The following is an 11,798-nucleotide window of genomic DNA, read 5'->3' on the forward strand; positions in this document are numbered from 1 at the left end:
ACCGGAGCAGCCTACACGTTCCCAAGGGGCCAGGGTGGCCACAGCTGAGCTCCCCAGGGAGCCTGGTGCCTGTTGGCCAGCGGCCACCCAGGTCGGTGGCAGGAGGTGCGGTGCAGGAGGCCTCCCGGCTGAGCCTTCTTAGGCGGCAGACGCAGCGCTGGGTGCCGGCGCCGCGTCCTTCCTGTTAACAGCGCCTCCTGGAGGCCGGCACGCGTTGGCCGAGGCGAGCGCACCGACCCGGTTCTGCTGACCAGCCCACCCCGCAGGCGGCTCCCTGCTGGGCTGCCTGGCCTCACGCCACGCCGCACCGATGGCGCCAGGCAGCCCCCCTCCAGGCCCTGCCTCCTGCTCCACGGGGTGTCTGTGGGCTCGTCCCTCTCATTGGAGCGGGTCCAGGCCCTTCCTGCCCACGGCAGCCGGGCTCGTGTCCCCCTCCTGGGGCACCTGGGGATGACTAGTGCTGCTGGGGCACGTCTGCACTTTGGTGGATGTGTGGACTCTCCACCGCGATTGCTCTTAGCGTGGATTTGCCTGCCCCGCGGGAGGCAGGGCTGACAGTGAGCATCTGTACCCCATTCCCTCCAGGGTGGCTCTGCGTGATGCCAGGCTCCCCGTTCTCACCAGAGTGCCCGACCGCCGGGTTCTGCATGGAGCCCGCCTGGGTGCTCCTGCCCGGGGTGCTCCTGCCTGGGTACTCCTGCCTGGATGCTCCTGCCTGGATGCTCCTGCCTGGGTACTCCTGCCCGGGGTGCTCCTGCCCGGGTGCTCCCACTCAGGGGTGCTCCTGCCCAGGTGCTCCTTCCTGGGGTGCTCCTGCCTGGGGCGCTCCCACTCAGGGTGCTCCTGTTCAGGGTGCTCCCACTCAGGGTGCTCCTGCATGTCCTGGTGACCAATGAACTTGAAGGCCTTTTCACATGCTGCTCAGGCCCCTTCTTCTAAATGGTTTTTTAACGCTCTGATGGGAGCGCCTGCCCCACCTGCAGCTTTCCCGTGAGGCTGGGCACACGCTCCATTTCCTTCCTTAAACACCCGGATAAAACATGCAGCCGCTTACTCATAGGAGGGGACCATTTTTTCCAGGGACTCACTGGGAGGCTCCACTTCAATACGCAAAATGCTGTCTCACTTGGTTACAAATGTTTCCCCAGGAAAGTCCCCTGGAGTTCACTCTAAGTCCCTTTCCAAGACAGTCTCCGCGAAGCCAGCACCTGGTTACAGCTGCTCAGAACCTTTTCAGAATAAAACAGTGCCTGCAGCCTCCACAGAGGTCACCCTGGGGCCTCCCGACCCTTTGTCCCAGGCGGGTTCTAGGAGCATCTTGGAGTGGTCGGGCTCACCCTGCTCCTGCCCTCACTGGCCACGGTCACAGAAGGCCAGGGGCGCCAGCCAGCTTGCTCCCAGCAAGGCACACGGGTCCTGGCTGGCGGGAGAAGAAAATGAACTGCAGCACAAATACGCCGTTCATTTGTGAATGTTTACTGAGCACCTACTGTGTGCCAGCCCCTGCGCCATGTGTTGAAGGTTCAGCAATGAGCGAAAGCTGCAGCACCTGCCCGGGAGGAGAGGCGGCGTAAGTAACTCAGTCAACTCAGACCCAGTCACCACCCCCAGGCTGCTGGTGTGCTCAGGCACACTGGCGGTTCCTAAATGGTTCTGCACACCTGTGTCCCACGTCCAGTCTTCTGGCTGCAGGTGTTTATCAGAGAGATGACACATGGTCACCAAAGCTTTTCTGTCCCTACAGCTTCGTTCACAAAGACTCCAACCTGGAAGCAGCTCTGGGTCTTCCTAGGACAGGGGATAGCCACACTGGCAGTGTGGCGGTAGAGAGGAGACTGCACATGCAAAGGCCCTGGGGTGCGTGGGGAGGGCTGGGGGAGCCTTTCTGGGGCCGTGGCCTGGTTTTCACTTCCTGGCCCTGTGGCCTGCAGGACCGGCAGTCTGGCTTCTCAGAGCCCAAGGTGAGCTCCGCCTGCCTGCCGCGCCCGGAGACTTTTTCTTTCCTCTAACACTAATTTAGTCTATTTTCTTATATTTTACTCACACGGCAGAGAAGCTGATTAAAATCTCTCACTGTGTGGGTGGGTGAGAGGACAAGAAGGGATCTGCAGGAGTCAGAGCTGAGTGTAAAGCAGGACCGGCCGGGTGTGCTCGGGCACGCACACGCCCTCCCCGCTATGTAAAGCTCACGGATTTAACAAAAATGCCCCCAAATACCAGTAAAGAGAGCAAAAGCCTAAACACTGCAAGTGGCTGCACCCGCCCCCCAGGGAGCAGACCTGAGGGCGCCCAAGTCGGGAGGGAACCCACTGTTCCTGCTGTCGCAAGCCCTGCCTCTCAGCAGGCGGGCACCCCCCGCAGCCGGGATCCCGTGTTCACGCTGCCCACACCCAGGCTGAGCATCCAGCCACAGAGCGGGGCGGGGACACGCCTGTGCTAACCCCGTCCTAAAGGCCGGCCTCAGTGCGTCACTCTGCGGGTGTTTGAGGATCGTCACTTTAATTTATTTGGGAGTAGGAGAGAGAAGGCATGTGCACTGGACACGGGGTCAGCATACCTGGGCACTAGTCCCATCCACACCACCAAACCGCTGTGTGACCTTCGGAATATCACTCAACCTCTCTGAGCCCAGTTTCCTCCTGTTACCGCTATACAGAGGAGCTGGGCCAGGGCTGTCTCACTCAGGGGTCTCTGGAGAGGATCCAGGACATCCATTAACTTCTCTAAGGGCAGAAACATACCTGTTCCCATGATTATTATTAAAATCAATGGCATGATTATTTAAACATTTCCTGCTGTGGCTGGAAGCCGGGGAGCCTCTGTGGGCACATGCAATGTGGGTGGACGTCAAGTTCAACTTAACCTATCCCTCGTCCCCGAGCCTGGGCAGCGTGGCCAAGGGAGGACTGGAAATGCTTTTATTCTTAGTCAGACGCTGTTTGATTTACAACCACAACAAGCTGCCATGGCATGTGGCCTGCACCCTCTCGGGGGAGCCAGAGGCAGTAATTCAGCACCGGCTCAAGGTGTTTGCTTGAGTTTCATAAGTGGATGCTTCTGGCCTAGAATCTTCTGTGGGCTGGGTGTGGCTCCGTGGCAGAGGCTGGCCTGGCACGCCGGAGGCCTGGGTTCCACCCCAGCACTGTGAGGAAGGAATACAAAACCCTCGAGGCCCTTTAGAAACATCCGGGCCTCAAACACCAGGGCTGACTTCACGGGGGAGCTGGCCCCCTACGCCGGTGCCCCAGAGGCCGCGTTGACGGTGACCTTGCTCCTCTCTGTGACCTCTCCCTCAGACGGGCCTTGAGAAGAGTCCCGACTGCAGGGCAGTCCACACCGCCTCTGACCAGCACTCCTGGACACCGTCCAGGTCCAGAGGCCAGCGTGTGGGGACTGTCACAGCCCCCAGAGGCCACGTCACAACCAAGCCCGCCCCCATGTTCTGGGTGGAGCTCTGGGACAGAGAAGGGGCTGAGGTGGCACGGGGGCCTCCAGGTGAAGGCGGGGGGCCTCCAGGTGAAGGCGGGCGGCCTGCGATGCGCTACGTGAGCTGTGAGCGAGGGACCGGGCGTGGGCACCCGGGGCCTCAGCACCACCTTTGCAGTAATCCTGAGACTAAAACTGTGGCGAAGGGAAGATCTGCTCACAGAAACGACGGGGGACCACAACCTGCCTCCAAGGACGCTGCGGGGTGGGGCCCTGCCCACTCCTGCTTGGTCCTGGAAAGCAGGAGGAGCCCACGGGCTCAGGCAGGCACCAGAAACAGGCAGGGGACACATGGCAAGGGCTGGTTTCCAAAAGCAGCGCACATGTCCATGGAAGGAGTTTGGGACTATTTCTGATGCGACAGTATGAACCAAACCAGTCTTCCTGTGTCTGCAGTAGACAAGTCAGGCCTTCTCTTTGGCAAGTATTAAAGGGTTGGTTAATACTAACAGGACTAACATGCCAGACTAAATAAATGAAAAATCACATCGATACCAATAGAGGTTACATATACTACACAAGTCTCTCTCTCCACCATCCACCCACCCACCCACCCACCCATCCCTCTATTCATCCATCCATCCATTTATCCATCCATATACCCACCCATCCATCCATCCATCCACCCACCCACTGATCCATCCACCCAATCATCCGTCTATTCATCCATTCATCCATCTATCCATCCATTTATCCATCCATATACCCACCCATCCCTCTATTCATCCATCCATTCATTCACCCACTGTCCCATCCTCCCAACCATCCATCTATCCATCCATCCATCCATCCATATACTCACCTGTCCATCCATCCATCCACCCATCTGTCCATCCACCCACCCACCCACCCACCCATCCCTCTATTCATCCATCCATCCATCCATCCATCCATTTATCCATCCATATACCCACCCATCCATCCATCCATCCACCCACCCACTGATCCATCCACCCAATCATCCGTCTATTCATCCATTCATCCATCTATCCATCCATTTATCCATCCATATACCCACCCATCCCTCTATTCATCCATCCATTCATTCACCCACTGTCCCATCCTCCCAACCATCCATCTATCCATCCATCCATCCATCCATATACTCACCTGTCCATCCATCCATCCACCCATCTGTCCATCCACCCACCCACCCACCCATCCGTCTATCCATCTATCCATCTACTCAACCACCCACCCATCCATCCACCCACCCATCTATTCACCCACCACCTGCCAGCTGATCGTCTCTCACGGGGAGAAACAGGCACGTGGTGCCAGCCTTCACTCATGGACACTCCTCCGAATGAAATACCTTTGATGTAAAAACGCATCTTTACCCGCACAGAAGTGAAGAGCATGGCAGCTTAGTTCTCCTGAGACCCAGAGCCCTGGGAAAGGGTTCCTGGGCCCCGGCAGGACGCCGTTAGCTCCTGCTCTGCCTGGGTCTGGTTGCGAGGAGTTTGGGGACAAGCAGGTGCACAAACTCAAACGGCAAAGTCGAGCTCCTTCCTGCCGTCTGGAATTTTGTCAAGTGCAGGAGGGCCTGCGCGGGGGACAGAGAGGGCAGAGCTCCAGCCTGGGGTCTGCCTGTGCCAAGACCTGGGGCCCTAGGAAGGGGGACCAGGGCTGAGCAAGGTCAGTGGGCCCAAACAGGGCAGGAGCAGGGCCCGTGGGGACCCTGGGAGGCAGGGACAGCTGCCTGTGCGTGCCAGGAGGCCCTCTGCCCACCATGGGGGGCTGTGAGCGAGCCCGGGAGCAGGGGGGCTGGGGAGCGCAGCGGGCAGAGCAGAGCACATGGAAAGGGTCACCGGCCGTGCCAGGTGCTGAGCTGAACGTGGGGGCGTCCATCAGGGAACCACCCCGGGCCTGAGTTCCGAGAGGGACCGGACGTGGACGGGTCTGGGGGCAGAAGTCAGGTCAGGCAGCTGATGCTGTTTGGGGGCCAAACTCTGGCACAGAAGCCCCTTGACAAAACTGCCACCAGCCGCACAAGCACCCAGCCCCCTCCACGTCCCCACCTGCCCCTCCTCTGGCTGCAGGAAACAGGATGTGATAGAATGTTGCCAATTACACCTGGCGGCCGACATCACCGGCTCCATTTCCAGCGACCCCTGCACGGAGTGCCGCCCTAGAAGAGCGCCGCAGGCCCGTGTGGGCAGAACGGGTTCCAGGCGGCAAAGGGAAGGCATTAAGTCTTGGGTGATGACAGTGTGTGCACACCACACCCTGGGCAGCCGGGGGCAGCTGGAAGTGGGCCGCTTCCCCAGAGGCCCTGCGCGGGCCTTGCGGGTCGGCCGTGCGTGGGCTGAGCCCAGCCGAGTCACCATGAAAGGCTCAAGGGAGCAATCATCCAGTGGCTGCAACAACAAAAGGCAGCGGGAATTACCAGGCGGGGCGGCCACGGTGCACACGGGTCCCTCCAGGGGCCAAATGCCGAGCCTAGTAATCTGTCTACCTAGTGGCCAGGTGGCTCCGTCGAGCGTGGCTCCGAGCGGGGGGAAGGCTCTCGTTGCTTCATTACGCAGCGCGCGAGCCCAGGCACGTGAGCCCAGTGCTGAAGACAGGGCCACGCCCAGACCGGGTGGGGAGCGAGGCGAGGCAGAGACAGGCGCAGCGAGGGCTGAGGAGCCCGGCCCGCACCTGGCAGTGCCCGGCAACCAGAGGACGGCCTTCGCCGCAGAGAGCTGGGGAGGTAGCAGCGGAGTTAGGGGCCCCAGGCCTAGAGCCAGGAATGCTGGCGTGGGATCTGGGCGCTGGGCTTCCCCTCTGCCTGGCCAGCACATTCACAGAGCACCTGGGCTGTGTGATCTCAGCATGCTCCTCACCCTCTGTGGGCCTCACTGTCCATGTCTCCCCCAACATTACCAGCCTCACAAGTGTTACGTGAGGGGACATAAGCAAAGGCTCGCGCCTCAGTGGCACAAGAACAGAACATGTTGGCAAGAGTGTCAGCCACCCCGTCCATCCGTCCCTCCACCTGCCTGACTTTCAGTGAGCCCTGCCGTGGCGCTGTGCTAGGGCCAGAGAACCAGTGAGACGTGGCTTTCCCGAGAGGACCAGGGGCATCGGGGGGCAGAGGTGAGACTTGACCTGCTGCCTGCTCTCTAGGAGGCGGAGCTGGTCCCACTGCCCACGGCAGCTCGGGTGGGGGTGGACTGGTCCTGACACACAGCTTAGTTCCCAGAATTAGAAACCCTGGCCATGTAAATCACAAGGAAAACCAAAATGGACCATGAACTCCAAGAGATCAAGGACTATGGCTACACTTTACCCCAAGTTCATGGCAGGGTGGCTACATTGTATCCCAACACCAGGAAGGTGCCACTGTTTAAGTTAGTATCCAGCTGCAAAGGTAGAAGGCAGAGTATTCACATCGAAGTACAGCAGAGAAATTCACGCGTGGCTGTGTCCACGGAGACTCGGGTTCTGCCCACAATTGGTTCTTGCCCGTAGCTCCAGGTGGCCTGGTGTCCCGGAGCCCAAGGCCCCACCCAGCTTCCACATCTGCTGCAGAGGGAGGGGCACGCTCCTGTCCAGCAGCTCCTCCTTCCCTCTGGCCTTCAGGTTAGCATCACGTCTCTACCTCCCTGCGTATGTCCAGAGAGCACCCCAAACTCACTGCAGTCAACCTGCCGCCTGCCCCGAGTGGCGGCTGGGGCTCTGGGTGTGTCCCAGTGCCGGCCTTTGTGAATTCTGTTGTTACTGACATGCTCAAAAGCAGACCCCTGAAGAACAGGCTCTTCAGCAACGCACCGTAGGACACCCTGGTATTCACAGGCAAAAGATGAAGCTGGGCCCCACCGCGCTCCACAAGTACAAGTCAACTCAAAACGGATCAACGGCTGAATATAAGAACTACACCCACAAGACTGCCAGGCAAAAGCAGGGCTAAGTCTTCTGTGACCTTGGATTTGGCAATGGATTTGGGGGGTTGATATCCAAAAGCAAGAGAAAGTAGATAGATTGGATGTCGAAGGACATTATCAAGAATGTGAGCAGGCCCCCTGCAAAGTGGGAGAAATGTCATCAAATGGCACAGCTGAGCCGGCTCCGTAGTCAGGCTGCGTCGGATACCCTGTGACTGATGATGAAAGACAAGCACCCAGGGAAGGCACGGCCCTGCCAGATGACACTCCCAAGGAGATGCACATAAGCCTGTGGTCGTCAGCAAATGCAATCGAAGCCGCAGTGACGAACTCCCTCACATCTACTGGGATGGTTGCAAAAAAAAAAAAAAAAAAAAGTAAGGCTAAACAACACACATTGACATTGACGGGGGGGGGGGGGGGGGGGGGGGGGAATCCGGACGCGAGTCCTTGCTCAGCTCCGTGGTTCCACGCTCAGCAACTTCACTCTAGGCGTTACACCCGGAAGGACTGGAAAGGGTCTACAACCCACTTACGTGCAAACTCCATCGCAGCAAAATGGTCCAATGGTGGAAATGTCCCAAGTGTCCGTTAAAGGACAAGGAGATAAAGGCATGTGGCCTTTACCCACACTGGACTATTGCTCAGCCTCCGAGCAGAAGAAGAGGACACCCCGAAGGCACCTTGGAACCATTCAGTGAGGTGTTCCAGGCACAGAGAGCACATGTTCACGGTCCTCCATACCCGAGGCACCTGGCCAGCGAGGGCCAGAAAAGAAGGTGGACGAGGGCTCAGAGGTGGGAGAGGGACAGGACAGTCGCCTACAAGAATGGTTTCCATTTGGGGCAGTGAAGAGGTTTGGAAATGGCTGGTGGTGGCTGCACGCTGTGAGTGTCATTAATGCCACGGAATCTGCACTGAAATTGACACAAATGTTGAGTGATAGATTTTACCACAGTTAAAAAAAAAACAACCAAAAGTAGCCCCCACCCATGCCGCTCCCCGCGGTTCCTTCCTCCTCGCGCTGCTCTTCTGCGACCCCAGAGCCGTCCGACTCCTCTGGCCCAGACGCCCCGCCTGGGCGAGTCCCCGGAGCTCCACTCCAGCAGGTGCCAGCGCCGGACCTGCACCGCCCTCGGCCCAGCAGGTCACTCCCAGAGCACACGAGGGCCGCTGCTGTCCTTCACCCAGGAGGCACCGAACCAAGCCCGCACGTCCCTCCGCTGCCCCGGGCGCCTTCTGCCCCCACTGCTCCGGCCTCCGCGCCTCCCGGATCCCCCTGCGGCTCGCCCTGCCCGCCCCCCGACTCTGGGTGCTTGCCCCCGTGGTGCACACCCTCTGACCGGCCCACTCCTCCCTCTGCCCCAGGTGAGCCTTCCCACACCACCGGGTGACGAGTGGCTCTGCCACCCTCTCCCCCAGCAAGACGCGCCCCTTTCTGCTCTCCTTTCCCACGCGGGACACACTGCCAACCTGCCCACTAGACACTCGGTCAGCCACAGGCTCCAGGGCATTTCGTGACTGCCAAGATTGCCCTGGCTGGTGCCCAGCACCAAGGACACAGAATAGGTGGGACCTGCAGCACGGTCACTGCTGAGCGGGTGTGTGTGCTTCAGGAGGGACAGCTCTTCCATCCCTGGGGACGTAGCCCAGCAGCTTGCCTGGGGGTCCAGTCTGCCTTGGCCACTCATGGGCTGTGTGCCCCTGAGTGAGAGCCACGAGCCTCAGTTTCCTCTGCCATCAGGCGGAGGACCGCAGACCCACTTCTCGGAGAGAGGGGGTGCAGGCTGCCCAGGTGCTGCCCGCCGCCCCGCTCAACAGCTCCATCTCGCCAGCCCACTCCTCTCTCAGGCCTGCCTGTCCTGCAATTCTGTGGCTTCCTTGCTTCTCTGTACCTGCAGACACCTGTGACCGGGCCTTGCTCACATCGAGAGCGCCGCGGCGTGACAGGCCTGCCAGGACTCACGGGCACCGTGCAGGCTGCTTCCTGTGACGCACCTGTGGCAAGCCCAGAAGCCGAGGTTGGGCACCAGGTCCAGTCTTCCCCCTGACACTGGGGACACCCAGAGCATGGGGCGGCGACAGGGGCCTCTCCACCACACAGCCAAGATGCAGGCAAGGAGCCCGGATGGCCGCTCCCCAGGAGGGGAGGCTGTGGTGGTCATCTGCCCACGATGACAGTCAGAGCTGATGGGTCAGATCCTCCCCACGCCCGAGGCACCACCTGTGCAGACCGGAGGTGGGCCTCCACAGTACTCTCCTGTGCACAGCACAGTCCCCGGGCCGGCTCGGCGGCCTGGCTGGGCTTCTGCCTGGGGTGGGGAGAACCAAGAGCCTCACGGAGTTAGACCCAGGCATTCCGGGCTCCAGCCGTGGTCTCGGCCCCTGTTCACTGTGTGACTCTGCTACTCTGTCTGTGAGATGGGGACATTTAGGCACCTACCATGCAGGCACTTGACTTCATGCCCTCAGCCTAGCCAGATGTTCCTGAGTGGTGGGTTTGGGGCTGCTTTTTCCAGCTGGTCACAGAGCGGATCTAACGTTTCTACCCACGAGCCCAGGAAGCTGCTCCGGAAGTGCCAGCCCCAGGGGCAGCCTCAGGTCTGGTCGCCTCCCTGACTGGGGGCATCTCTCTTTCTTTCTCCTGGGCCTTTAATTTGACAAGTGTACAATGTCACTTCCACGAAGAAGCTATATCATACTTTTTAAGAAGTACACGTCAGAATAAGTTTCTCCATGGAAGTCCAAAGACACTGGGGGAGGGAGAGGATCGCAGGCCGGCTTGCTATAGTTAGCAACTCCGGGTCACGGTGGCTTTCTGATTGCAGGGCACAGAATCCCAAACCAGTAGGGCAGGCTCAGCTGTGTCATTAAACAAAACCGAGCGCTGCTGCAGCCCCCTGTCACCATCTCGCTCCGCCGTTTATTTAATAATCTCCAAACTGGGAAGGGGAAATCATCCAGGAAACCTTGCCTGGGTCATTTATTTAAAAATTATTGGTATAAAAATATCCAGGGTCGTGATTTATGTGCAGGGGAGACTGAGGAAGTAGGGACTCCCCCTCCCGCCTCCCGTCCAAGCCCCATCCGTCTCCGCGGCTCCGCAAGGTCCTCTGCAGTTTCCATTATGACTTCAAGTCGTACTAGTTATTTTATATCGCAAATAAATCTCCAGAATAGCACGGAAATTTTATGTATATTAATAGCGCCTGTAAAAACATCCGAAAACTCGCATCCGCCGGAGCGCTGGCCGCGGCCCGCGTGGAGACGCTCCCTTGGGATCCGGAACAGCCCTCCGCCCGGTAGATGCGGCTTCTGCTGGGGCGCACAGGGGCCTTCCGCGCAGCCCCCAGCCCCAGCCCAGCCCAGCCCAGCCCCGTCACGTCTGCCGTCGTGTGCTGGTCGGCGCCCCAGTCACCTGCGACCCACAGAGCCCTCTCTCTCTGGTCTTCACTGGGGAGCACTCGGGGACACACCGTGCCACCGCAGATGGGGGTCCCAGCCCTGCCCCTTCTGCGCCCCTTAGTCCTAGGGGAGTCGCTGTCCTGGAGCATCGGAACGCTGCTGCTACCGCGTTCGGGGTTCCTTCCACCCACCCGCCGACCCTGGATACTCACGGGCTTCAGGGGCTTTCTTGGGGGACAGCCCCTCGAGACCGATGTCGCCCTCCAGCATGGCGCGGTTCGCTGCCCTGCTCCGGGGCGCTCTGGGCGCTCTGGATGCACGGGACCCAGGACGGGGACGACGAAGTCTCCTCCGAAGCTCTGCGTCGGCTCTGAGGGCGGGGGTCGGAGCCCCCTTTCCTCCCCCGAGGCGGGACGCTACGCCGCGCGGAGCGAGCTCGGCGCCCTTGCGCACGGCCGCACTGCTCCTCCCCCTGGGCTTTTTGGTCTGGGGGTCCCGCGCGGTCTCCCCGCCCCCGGGGGTTACCTGCCGGCGCCGCCCTCGCCCCGCCCCGCGCGTAGCGCGACTCCCCTGCGGCCACCCGGACGCCTGAGAGCCGCGCGGGACGCTGGAGACAAGCCGCCGCTGCGCTCGCTGGCGGGTCCCGGCCCGCCCCCGGCCTCCCGCTGCGCGGGGCGAGTCTCCCCTGGTTCCTGGGACCTGTCTTATCTGTCCCGGCAGGCGGTGGGGCCCTGGGTGGTGCGGGGCTGCCCCCACCCAGGGCCCCAGGGGAGGGTACTAAGCCGGCAGCCCCGCAGCCCGGAGAGCACGGGCGGAGGGGCAGGGGCCGGGGCCGTGCCGTGGTCCCCTCCCCCGGGGGCAGCACCCTAACAGCTCACTTCTCCAGTTTTGTCAGATGAGGAGGTTGAAGCCCAGAGATGGGAGAGATTTGGAGGTCAAAGGTCAGTGGAGGCCTGAACTTGAACCCAGGAATATTTAGCGCATACTCCCCCACCCAGCCTGCTGACCACACTAAACCTAGCATCTGGATAACTGAGA

At 60.4% G+C, this 11,798-nt stretch overlaps 1 protein-coding gene across 1 annotated transcript in view; it reads right to left on the reverse strand.

Annotated features, from left to right (window-relative positions):
• The window catches only part of Ano1 (anoctamin 1), a 128,384-nt gene extending 116,940 nt beyond the window's left edge, over positions 1 to 11,444 (reverse strand). Inside the window, 1 exon segment of the mRNA XM_047516857.1 lies at positions 10,973 to 11,444. Within this exon segment, the coding sequence (XP_047372813.1) occupies positions 10,973 to 11,030 (58 nt within the window). The 5' untranslated portion in view covers positions 11,031 to 11,444.
• Positions 11,445 to 11,798: the final 354 nt, after the last annotated feature.

The sequence above is a fragment of the Sciurus carolinensis genome, chromosome 11 (assembly GCF_902686445.1).
Source record: "Sciurus carolinensis chromosome 11, mSciCar1.2, whole genome shotgun sequence".
NCBI classification, from domain to species: Eukaryota; Metazoa; Chordata; class Mammalia; order Rodentia; family Sciuridae; genus Sciurus; species Sciurus carolinensis.